Raw genomic sequence first — 22,758 nt, forward strand, 5'->3', positions numbered from 1 at the left:
CAAAATCAAATATTTAAAAATAACAGTGTTTCAGTTGACCTGTTATTCAGAATTAATGGATTTATAGAAAAAGTCACCTTTCTTGTCTTTTGGGGATTTTTCATTCTGGAGGACTTCTTTATGTCGACTTCTGTTGTGTTTACACATCCGGGCTGGAGAGCAACAGAAATTAACAGAAGAAAAACAAGCCCTTCAGGGAGCATTCTCTGCTTCTTCCTATTGATTCACTAGCAGCTCAGGTAGGACTGTTTAGGGAACCCAGAAAAACAGCTTCTTCTATTGCACTTTGCGACACGCTCAGTCAAACATGATCTAGTAAAATATTAATGTAAAACATATTGTCTGTACGTCCTGCATGATCAAACAAGGGGCACAATTAAGGTATCCTCCAGGACCACGGTGGCTAATTGGTTTGACGAGGCTGCTGTGAAATCAGAAAGGAACCTGATTATAATGTTCCAAGCATGCATGAATTGATCCTGTTATTTTCCAATTAAGCTCATGGAGCTGGATTTTTCCAGGGAAGCGGCTCCATTCCCTAGTGGAAGATATTACTAAGAAGGAAGTGTGTCTGAATGGATGATGAGGTCATAAAGACCACTGGAGAGCTGCAGGTGAATACATAATTTTTTAGGAATTGACGGTACCTCAATAATAACATTTTGATATTATGGCAGGCAAAGAGGAAAGACAAAAAGCTCTGCCTTTACCAGGCAAAAACAATTACGATTATCAAACCCCTCACATTATTCATATTAAACATTATTCACGTTGAATAGAGAAATAAATTACTTTGTAGACTGAAGAAAGCACAGGTTAAGTTATTTAACATTTACAAAAAACATCTAATTTAAAAAAAATCCATGACATGTATTTTGAATTTCTAAGATAAGATCAATGTAGGTTTTTGACAATGGATATTTCTAAGCATGGTATGCATGACAATACACAACAATATCCACAAACAGAAATACTAAGTTAGGGGCTCGATTCAATCCGTAATGCGGAAGTTCAGCGCTATAGCGCTATTGAAATTTAAAGGCAATGTTCTGCGTTCGTGGAGACTGCAATCGCGGTAAATGCTACATATGTCCACTCAGTCGGAAATTAACTTAACTGCAACGGAATAGCGTGATTGAAATGTCAAGTGATACAGATTGAATCAATCCCTTACATGCTGACCACACCGCTCACGTCGCGTCAGCGAGCGTCTGCATGGCCAGGCGCTAAAATAGAAATTGGTTCTATTTGTGATGATCAACGCGCTGCAAGTCCGGCCTCTCCCATCTCCTCATTGGTTTTTAGGAGCATATACCCACGTGGGTGATTGAAAGATTAACTGAGGTCCGCACTGAAGTCGATTGTAGTAATGCACCATAAAATTGGTTGCCAACCGTCATATAAAGTCCAAAGAAGAAAAAGGAAAAAGCCTGAAGGAAGGAGGAGAGATGATGAGAAATTAATTTGGTTTACTGTTTTATCTGTGGATTAATTGTCAGAGTAGTGGACCTTGTGCATTTCAGGTAAAATAACAACCCAATGTTTATACACCAGGACAAATTAGCTAGCAACGGCAAGCTAGCTAGCTAAATTGCCATAAATATTTCATGCTTTTTGACATTATTATTATTATTCATATAATTGGTTTAGAGTTTGTTTTGATGTCCTGATCGCTTCTGGTGTGGGTGAACAAACAAAAGAGTAAGGATCATCTGCACAATCCACAATGGCACAAAAGCCAAAATACACAGCACAGGTACTCACATGCACCAACGGACATTGTAACAATAAACGACAGCCCAATGGAAACCAAAGGGCACACTTATACAAGTACTAATCAGCGGGAACAGGGGACAGGTGTGCCTAATGAAAGTTCCGGTTTGGTCAGCATGTTAGGCTCCAGATAGCTGTATTCTCCAGTGGAAAATTTGGCCAAACCTTGTAGCTAGGTTTTATGTTATGGAGAACTCTTGTAGCATGAGATTTTAAAAGCTCAATAAACTCACCACTGGTCTGTGCACATCCCAAAACGCTCTTTCTTGACTATCGAGAATTTTCCTCTCAATCTTATCTCTTTTCTTGTCAACTCTGAGAACAAAGGATACACAGTACAAGCAATTACTTTTTAGGTATTTTCACAAAACCATATGTAATATTAATGTTTTTTCTTTGACACTTCCCCTGCCTAAAATGTGGTGTTATTAGGAAACTGCTGAGAAATGGTAGTTAAGAGATGATGGCACATCCGTTATAATGAGTAGGAGTGTGGTGATCAACTTAACACTCATCAACACATAGTAGATTTGTTTCATTTGGAAACTTACTTTGCTTGTGCTTCTGCTTGCATAAATATGAACTCCCATTTTCTGGCAAATGCTCTCTGTAGCCTCGCTAAGCTCTCCTGAAACAACAATGACCATAAAAAATCCAAATAGTAAATCTAACCAAATAATGATTTGTCTTATCTCATGACATGATATAATAACACAATAATAGCAACAGAACAAAAGGTTTTCACTTTGAAGATACAGGCTGATATCAGTGTTAAGGATGCTAGTGCTAACATACTAAAGATATGAAGCTACAGGCTGATATCAGTGTTAAGGATGCTAGTGCTAACATACTAAAGATATGAAGATACAGGCTGATATCAGTGTTAAGGATGCTAGTGCTAACATACTAAAGATATGAAGATACAGGCTGATATCAGTGTTAAGGATGCTAGTGCTAACATACTAAAGATATGAAGATACAGGCTGATATCAGTGTTAAGGATGCTAGTGCTAACATACTAAAGATATGAAGATACAGGCTGATATCAGTGTTAAGGATGCTAGTGCTAACATACTAAAGATATGAAGATACAGGCTGATATTAGTGTTAAGGATCCTAGTGCTAACATACTAATGATATGAAGATACAGGCTGATATCAATGCTAAGGATGCTAGTGCTAACATACTAATGATATGAAGATACAGGCTGATATCAATGCTAAGGATGCTAGTGCTAACATATTTACTTGCCTACTTAAATAAAAGTTAAATAAAAAAAATAAAAAATATTGATATCAGCCTGTATCTTCATCTCTTTAGTATGTTAGCACTAGCATCCTTAACAATGATATCAGCATTTATCTTCATCTCTTTAGTATATTAGCAATAGCATCCTTAACACTAAACTAGGAAAGTTACAGATGCTGGTGCTAACATACTAAAGAGATGAAGATACAGGCTGATATCAATGTTAAGGATGCTAGTGCTAACACACTACAGAGACAATGACAATGAAGAGAGAAGACCTACCGCCTCGTAGTCTGCCAACTCCAGACGAGCTTTGTTTTGCATTGTTCTTTTGCAGAGGTAAACGGCTGGGGCACAGAACACAGAGGAAGAACAAATCAATCAGAAAACAGAGAAAACTACTGTTGACCAGATGCTGTTTTACAGATAACATTTTTACTTTGCCAAACTCTTTCTGCATCAGCTGCAGTCTAGGCCACAACATTGATGTCATTCCATAACCAGAGTACCATGTGGCATGTAAAATGGTCTTAACAACATCCATCGCTGCTTTGAGGATGCAAACAGCTATCTATATGGCAAGCGGGGTTGTAGCAACTTACATACAAATACATATATTCACACATTGAAATGAACAAACCACCATTGATGGTTCTGTTTTCTTCTGCAAAGCCATTTGGGCCACAATCTACTGCATGTCAGATGCTACACAAATAAAATCAATTTTGATATTATCATGTTGATGGTTACATTCAATGCTCTGTACAGCCTTCCATTGTGTAAAACTATTCACTACTGCTAAGACACACTTACCATAGTCTGTATTCTCTGGTTCCCAGCAGTTTGACGGCCAGAAGTAGGGGGTCTGGGAACAACGATTGTGAGGAGGAAATAGTGAGGGACAAGGCAGCTAAAGAACTGAGACACCTTTATCTAAGAACTGATCTAAGAACTGAGACACCTGGATCTAATAACTGATCTAAGAACTGAGAAACCTGGGTCTAATTGATCTAAGAACTGAGACACCTTGATCTAATAACTGATCTAAGAACTGAGACACCTTGATCTAAGAACTGATCTAAGAACTGAGACACCTTGATCTAAGAACTGATATGAGAACTGAGACACCTTGAGCTAACAACTGATCAAATAACAGAGACACCTGGATTTAATAACTGATCTAAGAACTGAGACACCTTGATCTAATTGATCTCAGAACTGAGACACCTTAATCTAAGAACTGATCTAAGAACTGAGACACCTGGATCTAAGAACAGAGACACCTTGATCTAAAAACAGAGACACCTGACTAAAATCCCTGTTATTTCTCTAGAGTGAGGCACTTTAATTGCCTCAGTAAAACATCCAGCAATATAACTGGATTAGGTGTAAAATATAAAGCCCATAAGTCCCTGTGGATAAGCGCTCAATAAAGACATATGAATCCTAGTCCTCCATGTATGGTCTGATATGGATTGGATCAGATACGGTAGACAGTAGGAGTACATTATAGTACACATAAGAGCTATGCAGCCTATGAATTCACTGTACCTGAAACCTGTAGAAAGTGCCATCGTCTTTCAGTGTGAGTACATGGTCTGATATGGGGAAGAAGTAGCCGTGGGCAGCCATCAGGGTCCCCAGGTGAAGGGCCTCCACTGGACAACACAAATAAAATCCTATAATTTTCCACCACAACACCCCTAATATTCCCACGGTCCCCTTTGACACACCTCACTTCCCCCTTCTTTTTTTTTTTTTTTTTTTTTTTTACCTTTATTTAACTAGGCAAGTCAGTTAAGAACAAATTCTTATTTTCAATGACAGCCTAGGAACAGTGGGTTAACTGCCTGTTCAGGGGCAGAACGACAGATTTTGCACCTTGTCAGCTCGGTGATTTGAACTTGCAACCTTTCGGTTACTAGTCCAATGCTCTAACCACTAGGCTACACTGCCGCTTCACCGGGGTATGGTAAATGAGGTCAGTATAGTACTGAAGGGGATGTTTACCTCATATGCCATACCCTTATCACCTCTCCTAATGTAAAATGAAACCCATTCTATTTTTATCACTATTTCTCTGTATCTAGAATGTATGTAAGACCCAGCTATGCATCAATAAATTATCACTCATTCAAGTTTAAAGACATGTTTACTGATAAATGTGAGTGCCCTTCAAGTGTATTTGCATGTGGATTTGTGTGTGTTTATGCATTTTGTGCTTGTGTGAGATTGTTAGTCTGCATGTTAGATGCAATGTTTTGAAGCGAAACAGCAACATACTGTAGAGATATAGCAATTACAGAAAGAGCCAGATAGCTTCCCAAAAGAAGACTACACACAGATTGCATATATTCAAGCATTCTGAGAGTGGATTTGCACATTCATCTAAATTAATGTCTGGTTAGAGCTTCACACACTGTGGATATCAAACAGGCTTAAAGACAAATCCACTCACCCACCCAAAATAACTTAAGTCTACTCAATGTTTATATTTCTTTACTTTTAACAACTTTCTGGATTGTTAGCACATAGCCCTACATCATGCATTTATTACCACAAATTGTGGTATACCCAGAAGTATACAGCTGCTCCGTAGGCTAATCGGAATCATATCCTAAACTCAAGAGGGAAAAGGATGAAACAGGAAAATAAAAAATATTATTTCTTAACCTGGAATAGAAATTAGTGTCTGGCTTGGGAAGAGTATCCTCAAATTGTTATTCCCTAGCTAAAGTACAGCTGTCTGACTTTATGACCCTCGACTCTACTCGTATGCCCTGTAATAGTCTTTAAAATGGCTGAGCCATTCAAATGTACACTTCCTCCTAAATACCCTGCAGACTGGAGATTATAATTAATTTGAGGTCATTTCTGTACTAGTATGTGGCTATGGGTGTATTGGTACCGTCCATTTGTGTTCTATAACATTTGTAACCAAATGTAAACTTTCCTCACAGGACCATTGCGGCCTCCAACAAGATTCTCTCAGGCTGAAACTGCGTTTCAGTGCAATTTCCTGCTCTAGTGAGACCTTGTCAGTGACGACACAGTAAAGTGAGATTCCTCAATCAAACCCCTTGAAGTCAAGCAATCAAAAGGTTTCACTCAGAGCTCTACCCTTCTCAGTCTGAACCTGTTTCCTGCTGAGGTATGGGAGCAGGTATGTCACCCTAGCTTACAGTCCTTTTGAGAGTTCTCCAGTGCTCCAGAGTCCATGCGTGGTTTATGTACTATTGAGTTAGCTTTGTGTTAGAAAGTGATAAATGTGTCACTAATGCGGGGGAATCGACCCATCCATACTAACACATGCACCAGAATGTACACACACACGAGCTCTCCTCTAAATCAGTGATAGGGGTTATGCCTATTGCCTCCCTTTGTCCGCCATTGAAAAGCTTCCCTCTGAGTGACCTGACCTAAAGTGGCAGCATCTACTAGGTTACAGTATATACATATCTTAAAAATCTATTGCTTTAGAAAAGCCTGCTACTGTACACTGAGGTTTTAGAGACACAAAGTTCTCCACTATGTTACAATGATTCTAATTAGCCATTGACATGTTAAATTGATACAACATGAAAGGAACTTCTCCAGAATAAGGGTGGAATAGAGACCTTGGGACTATAATGTTTTTGTCAAAAATGTGTTAGTCACATATAATTGATCTTTAGATGGTTCTTCATATGTCTATGAAGTACATTTTAAGTGATTTTATTTTTAACTTGGTGCTATTAGGTTCTATCTATCTGCGATCCAATCACAAGCCTGAACAAATATAGACGGACCAATCAGAACACATCTTTGCCATCTCCCTCTAAGTATGGTGTAGGCTAGTCTAGCCAGAAATAACGGCACTTAAGCAAAAAAAACAACACTGTCAGAAATCTTCAATTTGAGGACTTTAATGGGTTATGAGAGAATAATTCACTACAGAACAATTCTGAGATCTGGGATGTGAAAACTTTGATTTTCAGTATCTCAGGACTATGATTTGCACATATAGAACCTTATAGTCCCAAGGTATGTCACATACACTACCTTTCAAAAGTTTGGGATCACTTACAAATGTCCTTGTTTTTGAAAGAAAAGCACATTTTCTGGCCATTAAAATAATATAAAATTGATCAAAAATACAGTGTAGACATTGTTAATGTTGTAAATGACAATTGTAGCTGGAAACGGCTGTTTTTTTATAGAATATCTATATAGGCGTACAGAGGCCCATTATCAGCAACCATCACTCCTGTGTTCCAATGGCAATGTTGTGTTAGCTAATCCAAGTTAATAATTTTAAAAGGCTAATTGATCATTAGAAAACACTTTTGAAATTATGTTAGCACAGCTGAAAACCGTTGTTCTGATTAAAGAAGCAATAAAACTGGCCTTCTTTACACTAGTTGAGTATCTGGAGCATATTTGTGGGTTCGATTACAGGCTCAAAATGGCCAGAAACAAATAACTTTCTGAAACTCGTCAGTCTATTCTTGTTTTGAGAAATGAAAGCTATTCCATGCGAGAAATTGCCAAGAAACTGAAGATCTCGTACAACGCTGTGTACTACTCTCTTCTCAGAACAGCGCAAACTGGCTCAAACCAGAATAAAAAGAGGAGTGGGATGCCCCGGTGCACAACTGAGCAAGAGGACAAGTACATTAGAGAGTCTAGTTTGAGAAACAGATGCCTCACAAGTCCTCAACTGGCAGCTTCATTAAATAGTACCCGCAAAACACCAGTCTCAACGTCAACAGTGAAGAGGCGACGCCGGGATGCTGGCCTTCTAGGCAGAGTTCCTCTGTCCAGTGTCTGTGTTCTTTTGCCCATCTTAATATATATTTTTTTATTGGCCAGTCTGAGATACTGCTTTTTCTTTGCAACTCTGCATAGAAGGCCAGCATCCCGGAGTCGCCTCTTCACTGTTGATGTGGAGACTGGTGTTTTGCGGGTACTATTTAATGAAGCTGCCAGTTGAGGACTTGTGAGGCGTCTGTTTCTCAAACTAGACACTCTAATCTACTTGTCCTCTTGCGCAGTTGTGCACCGGGGCCTCCCACTCCTCTTTCTATCCTGGTTAGGGCCAGTTTGTGTTGTTCTGTGAAAGGAGTAGTACACAGTGTTGTACAAGAGATCTTCAGTTTCTTGGCAATTTCTTGCATGGAACAGCCTTAATTTCTCAGAACAAGAATAGACTGATGAGTTTCAGAAGAAAGTACTTTGTTTCTGGCCATTTCAAGCCTGTAATCGAACCCACAAATGCTGATGCTCAAAATACTCAACTAGTCTAAATAATGCCAGTTTAATTGTTTCTTTAATCAGCACAACAGTTTAAGCTGTGCTAACATAATTTCAAAAGGGTTTTCTAATGATCAATTAGCCTTTTAAAACGATAAACTTGGATTAGCTAACACAACGTGCCATTGGAACACAGGAGTGATGGTTGCTGATAATGGGCCTCTGTACTCTTATGTAGATATTCTATTAAAAATCAGCCGTTTCCAGCTACAATAGTCATTTACAACATTAACAATGTCTACACTGTATTTCTGATCAATTTGATGTTATCTTAATGGACAAAAAAAAGTGCTTTTCTTTCAAAAACAAGGACATTTCTAAGTGACCCCAAACATTTAGTAGTTTAACTATGAATGATTCACGATTCACTGTTTCACATATCTAGTGTCACATAATAGGAGACATAATAGGACACTAATAAGCATGCATTACCTTGATCTTCAATATTCAGGTTTTTGATCATCCACTGTACAATGTCAGAACCTGGAATGGAAAACCACATACATAAATACTCCCAAAGCATACTGTATACAGCACCTTTTAGCCCAGTGATGTAAACTACAGACATTATTAAAGGGGCAAAATGGGATTGCTACATCTATTTGTGGACTTATATATCAACGATATGTACCCACTAATTCTTGAAGAATATAACGTATAAATGCCTCATAAGCTTAGTTCAACTGTCATACCCCATCACAACCCAAAATATAAGCTTTTTTTGCTCCATTTTTTGTAAACAATGTTATTTTAAATAAACATTGCATACTCTCACAACATAGTTAAAACTATCATTTGGATAGTATTGACGGTCAGTCCTTGCATCCAAAGCTGTATCTATGGATTTAAGAGTGGTTACATTTATCCAGCCCCCTCCCTTATTTGTTTGCAAAACATTGGTGTTGTAACGGTCTGCTTCCTCCTCTGACGAGGAGTAGTAGGAAGGATCGGAGGACCAATGTGCAGCGTGGTAAGTGCTCATGATACTTTTAATAGAACACAGAAAAATACAAAATAACAACGTGAAATAACACAGAACCGAAACAGTTCCGTGTGGAACACACAGACACAGAAAATAATCACCCACAAATCAAGGGTGAAAACAGGCTGCCTAAGTATGGTTCTCAATCAGGGACAACGATTGACAGCTGCCTCTGATTGAGAACCATACCAGGACAAACACAGAAATACCAACTCATAGAAAAACAAACATAGACAACCCACCCAACTCACACCCTGACCATACTAAAACAAAGACATAACAAAAGAACTAAGATCAGAACGTGACAGGTGTTATGTTTGTTTTTGTTATTGTTTGAACTCCAGATTGCCCCTTTAATACACCAGAGTCGGCCCATTAATTACATGCAAATTCCTAGCATGTGGGTGGGTAATTGGCAGTCCAACACACTATGCTTTTATTACCATTAGAAACCACCTACCTCTGTTCTCATTCATACAAATTACACCCCTGATAGTGGCTGGAACAGTCATGGCAGAACCTGTCTAACTAATGCTAACGACAACATGGCTAGTACATATCAGAGCAATATATTTAGAATGGATTTAAAGCCATCATTAGTGCACATAAATAAAAATGATCTTACAAGTAAATAATCTTAACAGCCCACAATATTGAGTGCAACATCTGGCCTCAAGCCATCTTCACACCCCAGCTCAACCACTGGTTTTCACATGGCTTAGATAGAAAAGTTATTATCACTGTGTCTCTCTCTCCATCTCTCCTCTCTAGGTGTGGTGTAAGAGATGGACAGAATGTATTAAGTGAAGAAAAGGGATCAGCGGGGTCACCAAGAGATGGAGTGACTCTCCACACTTGTCTCTTTCTTCCCCTGTCTCTGAGATGAGCTCCTGAGGACTCGCCACGTCTTACCACAACTTCAGAAAAATAGGTGGATTAAAAACTGTGGATAAACTAACGCAAAGCAGAACAATAATGATCAAAGGCTTAAATACATCTTCGGAATGTCTGATCCTTTTCTTGGTGTTGTACCTGGATTGCATTTCTTAGACCCACTTTTGCACAACTTGAAATACAATTGTCATCAATGAATACAAAATTCCCTGTAAAGTGTTTGTTCAAAGAATATCAACATGTTGTTTTCATCAGAAGAGAAAATATTGTGACCTATGTTGGTCTTGTAGTCTTAGGTGCTGCCACTAGACCACATATAATGTTGCAGCATGGGTTTGAATCCGGCCCACTACTATTTCAGCAATCCTCTAATTATTTAAAAAAATATATAGGTCCAGTATCTTTTCTACATACTTTATATTTGCTTTTTTGTTGTTTATGTTTACACTGAAAGTGTGTATACAGTGGGGCAAAAAAGTATTTAGTCAGCCACCAATTGTGCAAGTTCTCCCACTTAAAAAGATGAGAGAGGCCTGTCATTTTCATCATAGGTACACTTCAACTATGACAGACAAAATGAGAAAAAAAATCCAGGAAATCACATTGTAGGATTTTAATGAATTTATTTGCAAATTATGGTGGAAAATAAGTATTTGGTCACCTACAAACAAGCAAGATTTCTGGCTCTCACAGACCTGTAACTTCTTCTTTAAGAGGCTCCTCTGTCCTCCACTCGTTACCTGTATTAATGGCACCTGTTTGAACTTGTTATCAGTATAAAAGACAACTGTCCACAACCTCAAACAGTCACACTCCAAACTCCACTATGGCCAAGACCAAAGAGCTGTCAAAGGACACCAGAAACAAAATAGTATACCTGCACCAGGCTGGGAAGAATCTGCAATAGGTAAGCAGCTTGGTTTGAAGAAATCAACTGTGGGAGTAATTATTAGGAAATGGAAGATATACAAGACCACTGATAATCTTCCTCGATCTGGGGCTCCACGTAAGGTCTCACCCCGTGGGGTTAAAATGATCACAAGAACAGTGAGCAAAAATCCCAGAACCACACGGGGGGACCTAGTGAATGACCTGCAGAGAGCTGGGACCAAAGTAACAAAGCCTACCATCAGTAACACACTACGCCGCCAGGGACTCAAATCCTGCAGTGCCAGATGTGTCCCCCTGCTTAAGCCAGTACATGTCCAAGCCCGTCTGAAGTTTGCTAGAGAGCATTTGGAGGATCCAGAAGAAAATTGGGAGAATGTCATATGGTCAGATGAAACCAAAATATAACTTTTTGGTAAAAACTCAACTCGTCGTGTTTGGAGGACAAAGAATGCTGAGTTGCCAGTCTCCACATCTCAACCCCATAGAAAATCTTTGGAGGGAGTTGAAAGTCCGTGTTGCCCAGCAACAGCCCCAAAACATCACTGCTCTAGAGGAGATCTGCATGGAGGAATGGGCCAAAATACCAGCAACAGTGTGTGAAAACCTTGTGAAGACTTACAGAAAACGTTTGACCTCTGTCAATGCCAACAAAGGGTATATAACAAAGTATTGAGATAAACTTTTGTTTTATTGACCAAATACTTATTTTCCACCATAATTTGCAAATAAATTCATTAAAAATCCTACAACGTGATTTTCTGGATTTTTCTTCTCATTTTGTCTGTCATAGTTTAAGTGTTCCTATGATGAAAATTACAGGCCTCTCTCATCTTTTTAAGTGGGAGAACTTGCACAATTGGTGGTTGACTAAATACTTTTTTGCCCCCCTGTATGTACATTTTTTGTGTTGTAATGCACAAATCATTTAACCCTGCCACCTAACCATGCCACGACCCACAGTTTGGGAAGCACTGTTTGAATTAACGCTGTGTTTCTGCTTGCTGATGGAAAGTCAAAGAACCTATGAGTAGACCAGCCTATGTATTGAATACACGAACATGTGTTGTGATGAGAATTGGATCCTGTACACTATGTGCTTACTTTCCATTTTCTGTTTTGAACATGAATGATATTTGATTTGATGTGTATGAAATTGTTGGGTGAATTATGCATAAAAGGAGAGTACTTGCCCATAATTCTGCACATTTTAGTTGTTGTATGTCCAATTGTGATCATCGACTGCAAATAAAATGTATTGATCCACTGGGATTTATTTTAAGACATGGTTACTTTCTGTTTTGTCAGGTTAGACTCAAGAGAAATGTTTGTGTTAATCTTTTTTTTTCATCAAAAGAGCATCTGTTGTGTTCATTTGATGACTGTGTTTATCAAATGCATTTACTGTTTTGCAAAAGGCCACAAAGTTCGGTGTCCTGAGTTCACTGTTTTGAAAATTGATAGCATTTACAGAAAACTGTACGATAACAGCCAATTAGCATTAGCATATCCAGATAAGATTGATCATGGATTACCATCATTAATACACCCAGTAAAATTCACACCTTCAGCAATTACTCACTTTCTAGGAGGTTAAAATGGTGAGGTGTGTGAGGTAATCCGCTACAAGGCTATTCTGAAAATAGTGTAATATTATGACAGCATGTATGCCTTCGGGAAAGTATTTAGACCCATTAACTTTTACCACATTTTGTTACGTTACAGCCTTATTCTAAAATGGATTCAATTGTTTTTTTTTATCCTCATCAATATACACACAATAACCCATAACGACTAAACAAAAACAGTTTTTTATACATTTTTGCAAATTAATTTTTTTAAATCATAAAAACAATATCACATTTAGATAAGTATTCAGACCCTTTACTCAGTACTTTGTTAAGGCACCTTTGGCAGCGATTACAGCATTGAGTTTTCTTGGTGCTACAAGCTTGGCACACCTGTATTTGGGGAGTTTTTCCCATTCTTCTCTGCAGATCCTCTCAAGCTCTGTCAGGTTGGATGGGGAATGTCACTGCACAGCTATTTTCAGGTCTCTCCAGAAATGTTCAATCTGGTTCATGTCCAGGCTCTGGCTGGGCCAAAGACATTCAGAGACTTTTCCTGAAGTCATTCCTGCGATGTCTTGGCTGTGTGCTTAGGGTCGTTATTCTGTTGGAAGGTGAACCTTGGCCCTAGTCTGAGGTCCTGAGTGCTCTGGAGCAGGTTTTCATAAAGGATGTCTCTGTACTTTGCTTTGTTCATCTTTCCATTGATCCTGACTAGTCTCCCAGTCCCTGCTGCTGAAAAACATCCCCACAGCATGATGCTGCCACCACCATGCTTCACTGTAGAGATGGTGCCAGGTTTCCTCCAGAGGTGACGCTTGGCATTCAGGCCAAAGGGTTCAATCTTGGTGTTATCAGTCAGAGAATCTTGTTTCTCATGGTCTGAGACACTTTAGGGGCCTTTTGGCAAACTCCAAGCGGGCTGGCATTTGCTTTTTTCTGTGGAGTTGCTTCCGTCTGGCCACTACCATAAAGGCCTGATTGGTGGAGCGTTGCAGAGATGGTTGTCCTTCTGGAAGTTTCTCCCATCTCCACAGAGGAACTCTGGAGCTCTTTCAGAGTAACCATCACAATTGGTCACCTACCTGACCAAGGCCCTTCTCCCCCAATTGCTCAGCTTCCAAGCTCTAGGAAGAGTCTTGGTGGTTCCAAACTTCTTCCGTTTAAGAATGATGCAGGCCACTGTGTTCTTTGGGATCTTCAATGCTACAGACATGTTTGGGTACCCTTCCCCAGATCTGTGCCTCGACACAATCCTGTCTCTGAGCTCTACGGGCAATTTCTTCGACCTCATGGCTTGGTTTTTGCTCTGACATGCACTGTCAACACTGGGACCTTATATAGACAGGTGGGTGCCTTTCCAAATCATGTCCATTCAATTGAATTCACTACAAGTGGACTTCAATCAAGTTTTAGAAACATCTCAAGGATGATCAATGGAAACAGGTGCACCTTAGCTCAATTGCAAGTCTCATAGCAACGGGTCTGAATACTTATGTAAATAAGGTATTTCTGTTTTCTGTTTTTAATATATTTGCCAAAATTTCTAAAAACCTGTTTTCGCTTTGTCATTAAGGGTTGTTGTGTGTAGATTGATGAGAAAATATACATATTTGATCAATTTTAGAATAAGGCTGTAGCGTAACAAAATGTGGGACAAGTCAAGGGGTCTGAATACTTTCCGAATGCACTGTATGTATGATGCATATGTATGTATGATGCATATGTATGTATGTATGTATGTATGTATGTATGTATGCATGTATGTATGAAAATACCCTAAATAAAAGGTGACATTCTGTATTAAAAGGTGACATTCTGTATTGTCGCTTCATACAAACATTTTATCTTACATTCCGAACGCTTGAGTGTAGAGTTGTATTTAAAATATGCTTCACTGTCTAAATAAATATGGAGGGGAGTGTATACGTGACTCAATTAACAAACTATTGTACTGCAGCTACTACTAAATAGGGGGCATTTCATTTTAACTGAATGCTGAGCAGCACTGAATAAGACTGAACAAAACAGTTCCTCCATTCATCCTGTGGCTGTGCTGTTCATTTAGTCTTTCTATGGACTTCATCTTGGCTCCAGAGTACTTTACTGTTCCAGGATGACCACTCACATTACATCAACTGTTCTGCTTGTATACGTATTCTAGGGAAGGTCACTAGTGACTCCCTGAATAATGGCAACTCATATCTGTTGTTTGCTATCCTGCAAAAGGAATACGCATGCTCCACTTTTGCATAAGGTATTAAAGAGAACAAGACACATTTACAAGGCTATCTAGCCTTCAAGTTTCCATTGTGTTCAGTTTTGAGTGTCGTTTCTCAACTCTAGGTTCTCTTTTCAGAACTCTGCACAGCTCCCTGCAACATTATGATTCATTTTGGTATTCTGTTTCATCTCTGGTTTAGGTGAATGGGTTTCACAACCACAGACAGCTCTCCAAGTCAGTCAGAAGCCAGAAGACTTTATTAGCTCGCATTACCATTTCACCGTTTACAATATATTACAACACAAGCTTTAGGTAAGATGTTTACCTGAAAAAACACTTGGAATCTTGGATAAAAAACTTTTCACAGTGCGGATAGGAATTCCATTCTTCTCATCCTGCATGCGGGCTATTACGTCCTCCATCTGGAAGAAAAGAGAGAAGACATAATGTTAGAAATGATCAGTGGAGATATAGTCAGGAGACTGGGTAAAGTGGCCGGAAAAGGCTGCTGTTGTGAATGGCCTCTGGGACGTATTTTTGCAGCAGACCCACTGGGAACAGACGGCAATTCAAGGTCTATTCCACGTTGGTTAAACGTCCCTTCGTTGAAATGACATGGAAACAATGTTGATTCAACCAGACACTTGTTACTGGATTAGTGATAATTTAGTTTATCAACCCTAATAGCAAAGTGTCTGCCTAATATTTCCCCATCCTATGTGTCTTAAAAAAAACTGGACAAAACAAGATGTCACAAAAAAGACATCAGAGAAATATAAAAGGAGATTGTGATGACTGAATCACACCTTCAAGCTAAAACCTAAAAGAAATGTGACATGACAACCTGGATAAAAACAGACATGCCACAGAAAGGCAGATCTGCATCGCAACTCTCCAGGATTGGAGCATTGCTATGGCTCAGCTGCCCTGGCGGAAGGCCCTATTTCCAGAAACAGACAGGACAGAGTGAAGTGAAGCGTGGCCCGGATCCGTCAGCCTTCACGGATGGATGCCAAAAGATATCCCAAAGTAGCCCTCTGGCATAAATAAATACAATGTAACAATGTGACACACACACATATACACACACGTAAACACACACACACACAGACACAATGCAATGCCTGCTGTTCTATTTCTACTCTATAGACTTCAATGTACTTCCCATATACTGTATCATATAGGATAACTAATTGGTAACCATTAGGGTTTGTTGGTTAGTGTTGATTACAAAAGCTAATTTTCAACCCTCGTTGATTGCATTTGGTTAATTTGACTGGCTGCCCTGTGCCTCGTCACCTTTCCCCCTCAGTCTGTACAGTATCTTGACAACTACACTCCGTAAATATTTTCTTCTGGAAGAATTTTCATAGACTGTATCTATGAAAGGAATCGCAGGACCACATTGTCTGATGCAACATTTGAGGGATATTTATTACAAATACATGGCCCTCAGACTGAAAATAACAAACACAATAAGAAGGCCTCCTTGCAGAGACACCTTCACTCATCATGTTCTCCCAGGCCCAGAACCCAGGAGACCTGCAGCCCCACTCGATAGCACTCTTCTATAAACCATTCCCACTAGTCACAGGTACAGCTCGTCACCTGTGATGAGGGAGGAGAGAGAGGGAACAAAGACAGAACAAATGATAGCACAACATAATAACATTACATCTCCTATTCATACACATACTTAAGAATAATGGATCAAGGTGTAATGATGAAAGTATGCATATATGTCACAACCTGATCTGTTTCACCTGTCTTTGTGATTGCTTCCACCCCCCTCCAGGTGTTGCCCATCTTCCCCATTATCCCCTGTGTATTTATACATGTGTTCTCTGTTTGTCTGTTGCCAGGTCGTCTTGTTTGTGAAGTCAACCAGCGTTTTTGTATTCAGCGCCTGCTTTTCCCATCTGTCTTTTCTCATCCTCCTGGTTTTTGACCCCTGCCTCTCCTGACCCTGTACCCGCCCGCCTGACCACTCTGCCTGCCCCTGACCATGAGCCTGCCTGCCGTCCTGTACCTTTGCCCCACCTCTGGATTACTGACCTCTGCCTGACCTGACCCTGAGCCTACCTGCCTTCCTGTACCTTTGCCCCTGTTGCTGTAATAAACATTGTTACTTCGACACGGTCTGCACCTGGGTCTTACCTTGATTCCTGATACAAAAAACTGTCAATTTATGAAATATGGATTATGATACTGATTTATCTACTGACCAATAGAATAAAGGGTAAACACATAACAATAAATATTCATACCTCCACTCTGTCATATTCAGCCCCCCTTCTAGATATAGATGGCAGGCACCCCCTGAAGGCCTCCCTTCACAGCAACATTAACGTAATGTTATTCTTACAGTGGTCATTTGCAAAAATGCTGTGGCTGAGTACCTGAAACTGCCATGTTAGTCTCAGTTACCATTACCTAAACACTGGATCTTTGTACAATAGTCTAAAATAGAGGTACTTACTGAGAAATGGTGTTCAATCTTCAGATACGTCCAATGGCAGTCAGTGCAGTTTAAGATGAGGGTGGACGGCCTTATTTCTATTACAGCATATTGGATGACTTTCATTCATATTCCATTCACCCAGTTCAGTGTAACAGCGATAGGTTTTGGCTACAACATGATACTCTAATTTTCTCTATACCCATCATGAGGTTGCTACAACCTAGCCTATGAATGAAAGTTTACAACGCAGGTGCACACTGGTCGAGAGACAAATTTGAGGTGACAGACAGTGACATTCAATACCGCCTTGCACACTCTTGCCTGCATCTAGCTGATATAGAGTGTAATCATTAGTCTAACAGTTGCGAACAAGAGTTTCTACCGGACAAATGTATACCTGTTTTGTTCCATTTGCTTCCGTTTAAGATACATTTTTCAACAGAATCGGCGGAATGAATACACCCCTGACCATGCATAGACAGAGTTCACTCTCATAACAGCCACGTTGTATTCCTTCTCGCATCTACGTTATGCGCTCTCCTCCACTCACCTCTTCCCTTCACTTGTGGACTTCAATGCACAACACCTCGGCTGTATGTGACCAGGCGAAAAAACTTTCCAAGCCAAACCGCTACACACAGCCTACATTGTTGTCCCCATATTAGCTAAAGTAATGTCATAGTCAGCATAGCTAATGGAACTAACGCATTAGTAAAATCGCTACAATCATGCAGTAGCGTTAGTGTACAGTCAGTAAGCTGTAACACCAGCGGGCCCCGGTGGCAATACATTTGTAAAACCAAAAGCTAACCTTGACTTGGAAGAGTTCCAGTGTTGTGTTGGATAGTCCTAGCCAGCTAGCTAACATAGCATCCCCTCTGTTTGAGCAGGGTGTTACAGTAGGATAAACTAGCTATCTGCACTTTTTAAATGTTTTACCGCCTCCACTGAAGGCGATGATTTCATTTGAAGTCACAATGGACTGTTTTGTTGTCCTAAGTATTTGATGACAATAACACATAATTGCAATTGCTGGACACAGTAGCACAGCAACCTAGGATGTACCAACGTCTCAACTGAAATAGAATATGGAACAGAGTAGAGCAGACACCTCTGTAATCAAGAATAGTACATACAACTGCATCAAATATAGATATGTAAACACACAAGTCCTTATTAAAATCAATTCACCAGGGCAACCAAGACATGTCACAACTCTTTTGAGAAAATGGAGAATCTTACAAAAAGTGTTTGCCTTATTTCCCTCAAATAAGTTCCCTGAAGCCAAAACCTATTGAGTAATTGGCTTGTAATGGACTGAAAGAACACAGGTATAGAGTATAAAGAGTATGGGGTAACAGAGATGCCTATCTAACGTGTATGTCCTCCCTCCTCAACGGGTGCAACTGCTGCCAGACAGACAGAGGATCGAACGCTTTGCTGAACCACTCTCATCAGATCATTCTGAGCAAGTCTCTAACAAAGCACTGTCACTATGACAACAGAGATCCTTAGGTAAAAGACAGCTGCTACCAGTATTCACAATGCCAATAGATTATCCATACAGTAGCTAAATGACAGCAGGCACATTGAGAAATGAAACATCCTGACACCTTTTTAGAACTTAGTTAAATTATCCACTGAGCTAATCGGCAGGATAACAGAGTGATGATCGATACTTCACACTGTCTCTCCCTCCCACTGAACATTTTTTTCTGAGTACATATCATGAAGAAGAGTGTTTCTCTCTTGTACTGAATGCCTAGAACTACACCTTGCTGCCTTTCTACAGCGAATTGCCTGTTTTCTGAACACAAGTATGTAAATATGGAATGACTAACAAAAGCTCAACATATAATAAAGGCTACCACTTTGCTATTCCAACTACAGATGTGGAATCTTAATTTGATCACTTGTTGTATTTGAGTTTTAAAAAGTTTGTCATTTCCACTTTGACATTTCAGACTTGATTTGCCCTAATGAAAAATGTATTCATCCACTACACAAAAATTCCCCTTAATTATAATCCACATAATAATTTACATTTCCTGTTGTTACAGTATCATTTTCCTGTTGTAGCAAAGTGGCTCAAATGAAGATCCTACATCTGTAGTGTATAATGTGTCTCAGAATTTTCAGGGAGAGCCAATGAGCATTTGAGACAAAAGAACAAACATTCACTTTTTAATGAAGCACTAAACTTTTTACTCTGCTTCATACATCTACTCACTTGAACTGCTCGCTACCAGGAAAAGAGAGAGAAAAGAAAGAGTGGGTTTCTTTTACAGCATCACCAGCATGGAAGTGGGACAATCATCCATCACGGAGGAGAATAATGGAGGAGCTTTTCATTTCCTTACAGTGGGCCTGCTGCTCGTGTAGGGCTTTACAGAAGCTTCATGAATTGCCCATTTAACGACAATGGCCTATTGTGGCAGGTTTGTGTTATCTTGTAAACATTTACGTTTTATACTGCAGCACCATGATTGCAGATTTTGAATGAAAGCTGTGCATTCGGATTGTGTGTATTATGGGGCTTTAAGAACTGCTTATCCTGATGGGAATGGAATTATCCAGCTAGTGTTATCTGAGGAGGACACAAGTGTAGATTTTTACACAGTTATAGTTACCCTACACACTTCTATCACAGTGATCTAGGAAAGGCAACACTGTTGCATGTTACACATACAGCACAATAAATACACCACACATTATGGAGCATACAGGCAGATTTAATGCAGATTTGAGTGAGAATTGGTCATGGACACTTCCTCTTCCCGTTCCATTTTTAAATCATCCACTACATAGAGAATTGCTCACAGACCTCGGGCATGATTTGTGGCATTTTATAGTGAAAACACAGTTATGTCGACAAGCAAATAAGAAACACAGTGTTGAACAGTGTGATGCGTTTGCATAATATGGACTCATTCCAAAAACACAATGTTCTCCTCATGCCTTAGGCAAAAACAGAACATAGGCTTGTTAGAGATCCTCATTCAAATGTACATGCCACATATGAACAGATCTAGAGAATAGACTCAAATGTGAATAGATCAATTCTCTGACTTGGTGGCTTTATCAGCTAAATCCATCCAAAACATTTTACATTCAAGCTCATATAGTGTAAATTATATGGAGAAATAAATTATTAATTTAATAGCCAATGTTATAAAGGTGTGCTGAACTAAGATATTAAAATGGTCTTTATTCATAAAATACCTTTCTAGATTCAATCCCCCACGTTTTAGTAACCATTTTCACCTCATTTCAACAGGATAATTAACTTGCAAACATATCAGGCTTAAAACTTATCCTTCTCGCAGAGAACCGTCAAACATAGTGATATGAGCTTACTGTTTGAGAGAGAGGCATCATCAAAAAACACAAATGATAAATTATTGAAAAATAGAAAACCAATCAACTACTTTGATCATCATATTTGCATACCCTGCATGTGTCACAATAATATTATGTATGTCTATCAATCGACCGATGAGCTTCGTTCAGCATATTCCATAATGCCTCTCAGTGTCCATCTTTTCAAAATATGAAGTGAATAGAAATATATGACATGTTATAATGTCCCAATGCTATAACGGACATCTTCAGATTTAATATCAATTACATTTACACATGAAGCTGTCTTCATAAAATATTCACTCTGCATTGCCATAGCCTACTGTTTCATCATCTAAACTGGGTATTCTGAGTGAAGGTTCTGGTTACACAGATATTGATATTGCTCTGCCTCTGCAGCTAATAAAGATAGAAAAGCAATGATGCCAAGTGCCAAAAATACACTACTGCCTCTCCAAGAAACCCTCCCCCACCCACCCCCCACCCCCCAATCCCCCTCCCCCATAAACTGGCACAGTGGAATATTAACACATGGCAGACAGACATTGAAATGGCCAGTACCTTCAGCACAGGAGAGGGAAGTTATTGACCTCCTAGAGACAAGGTTAGTGCAAGAATGACGTGAATTTTAAGTACCACTCTCTGTCTATGTCTCTTTGTTACTAAGGCAACATCGGAAGACGTAGTACTGCAACGACATCACAGTTTGCCAGTCGTTAACAGGAGATGGAGAGGGAGTGGGAGGATACTTAGGCCCTGTGAAGGAGAGCCCCTGTACCGGGAAAACTGGGAGGAGAAGGGAGTTTGGTTTTGTAACTGGAACTGTAAATACAGTCATACACATGACTGGCAGTATTTGGTTCTCTCTCTTCCTCCCTTTCGTAGGTACTAGTAAACCTGGAGCACAGTCATGCTGAAGAGGCTGCATTCTGGCTCACAGCAGGACGGGGCTAGAGAACATGAAGAGCAGATGCCTGAGTCCAAATGGTGCCCGGATAAGAGACGCTTAGCCATGCAAATGAGAGGCTCACTTCCAGAGGCTTCTGTTTTGTCACACCAATTCAAGGAACTATCCATTTGTAGAAGAGTTATGCCACAACAAACACGAGGAAGAACAAGCAACATTCGCCCACATCAGTAAACGATATCATTATCATAACGTCATTGTCATTGTATTTTCCCTTTGAAGACACTGTAATGGACCATAAAATGAATAGTACATTCTAACCCAGTGGGCACAGCAATTCATCTAACCCAGTGGGCACAGCAATTCATCTAACCCAGTGGGCACAGCAATTCATCTAACCCAGTGGGCACAGCAATTCATCTAACCCAGTGGGCACAGCAATTCATCTAACCCAGTGGGCACAGCAATTCATCTAACCCAGCGGGCACAGCAATTCAACTCTTCTTTTCTTCTTTTGTCTCCTTTTGTAACTCTCCCTCACTCGACACAGCGTTTCCCCTCTGGCCCCTAAAAAGTGCCATTTGAATTGACAACATGAACTTACACAACATCCTGAAGTGGACAGACAATGAGTGAAAGAGCGACATGTCTGAACGTTCTACCCCAGTTCACAGTTAATAATATACAGGTGTGATTTCTAAGAGGGTTTTGACGATAGCGTTCTCACTCTGTATTCAATTTAGATTGTGTTCCAGATGGTTGCCGACGGAGACACCAACGTTCCTATTCTGCTTCGAATAATTATTTTCAGCTCAGATGCTCATACATACCCCACAAGCCATGCCACCATGGGTTTCTTCACAGTCCCCAGGTCTAGAACAGACTCTAGGAATTGCACAGTACTACATAGAGCCATGACTACATGGAACTCAAGCTAGCAGTAAAATCTGATTTTGCACACGCACACATTGTAATGTTGTTGTATTGTAGTATTATCCATTTTATATCGTACGTTTGTAATAAAAGAGTAATAATATAATGAAGTAGTGTATGATGTATTGTTTTATTGATGATGTGGGCTGTTGTGTTTTTGTTGTGATATAATTGTTTTAATCCTGTTTGTACCCCAGGAAGAGTGCCTTGACAGCAGCTAATAGGGAT

The 22,758-nt window shown here is 39.7% G+C and overlaps 1 protein-coding gene across 2 annotated transcripts in view; it reads right to left on the minus strand.

Moving 5' to 3' along the window:
• LOC112253093 (regulator of G-protein signaling 7) overlaps positions 1 to 22,758 on the minus strand; it is a 51,772-nt gene that overhangs the window by 7,882 nt on the left and 21,132 nt on the right. For both annotated transcript variants that reach the window (XM_024425006.1, XM_024425005.2), the window contains exons 3-10: positions 15,195 to 15,291; positions 8,746 to 8,796; positions 4,573 to 4,679; positions 3,835 to 3,886; positions 3,304 to 3,368; positions 2,325 to 2,401; positions 2,007 to 2,088; positions 78 to 152 (exon numbers count right to left, since the gene is read on the minus strand). In XM_024425006.1, the coding sequence (XP_024280774.1) occupies positions 78 to 152; positions 2,007 to 2,088; positions 2,325 to 2,401; positions 3,304 to 3,368; positions 3,835 to 3,886; positions 4,573 to 4,679; positions 8,746 to 8,796; positions 15,195 to 15,291 (606 nt within the window). The remainder of the gene's footprint in view (positions 1 to 77; positions 153 to 2,006; positions 2,089 to 2,324; positions 2,402 to 3,303; positions 3,369 to 3,834; positions 3,887 to 4,572; positions 4,680 to 8,745; positions 8,797 to 15,194; positions 15,292 to 22,758) is intronic.

The sequence above is a fragment of the Oncorhynchus tshawytscha genome, linkage group LG06 (genome assembly GCF_018296145.1).
Source record: "Oncorhynchus tshawytscha isolate Ot180627B linkage group LG06, Otsh_v2.0, whole genome shotgun sequence".
Classification (NCBI taxonomy): Eukaryota; Metazoa; Chordata; class Actinopteri; order Salmoniformes; family Salmonidae; genus Oncorhynchus; species Oncorhynchus tshawytscha.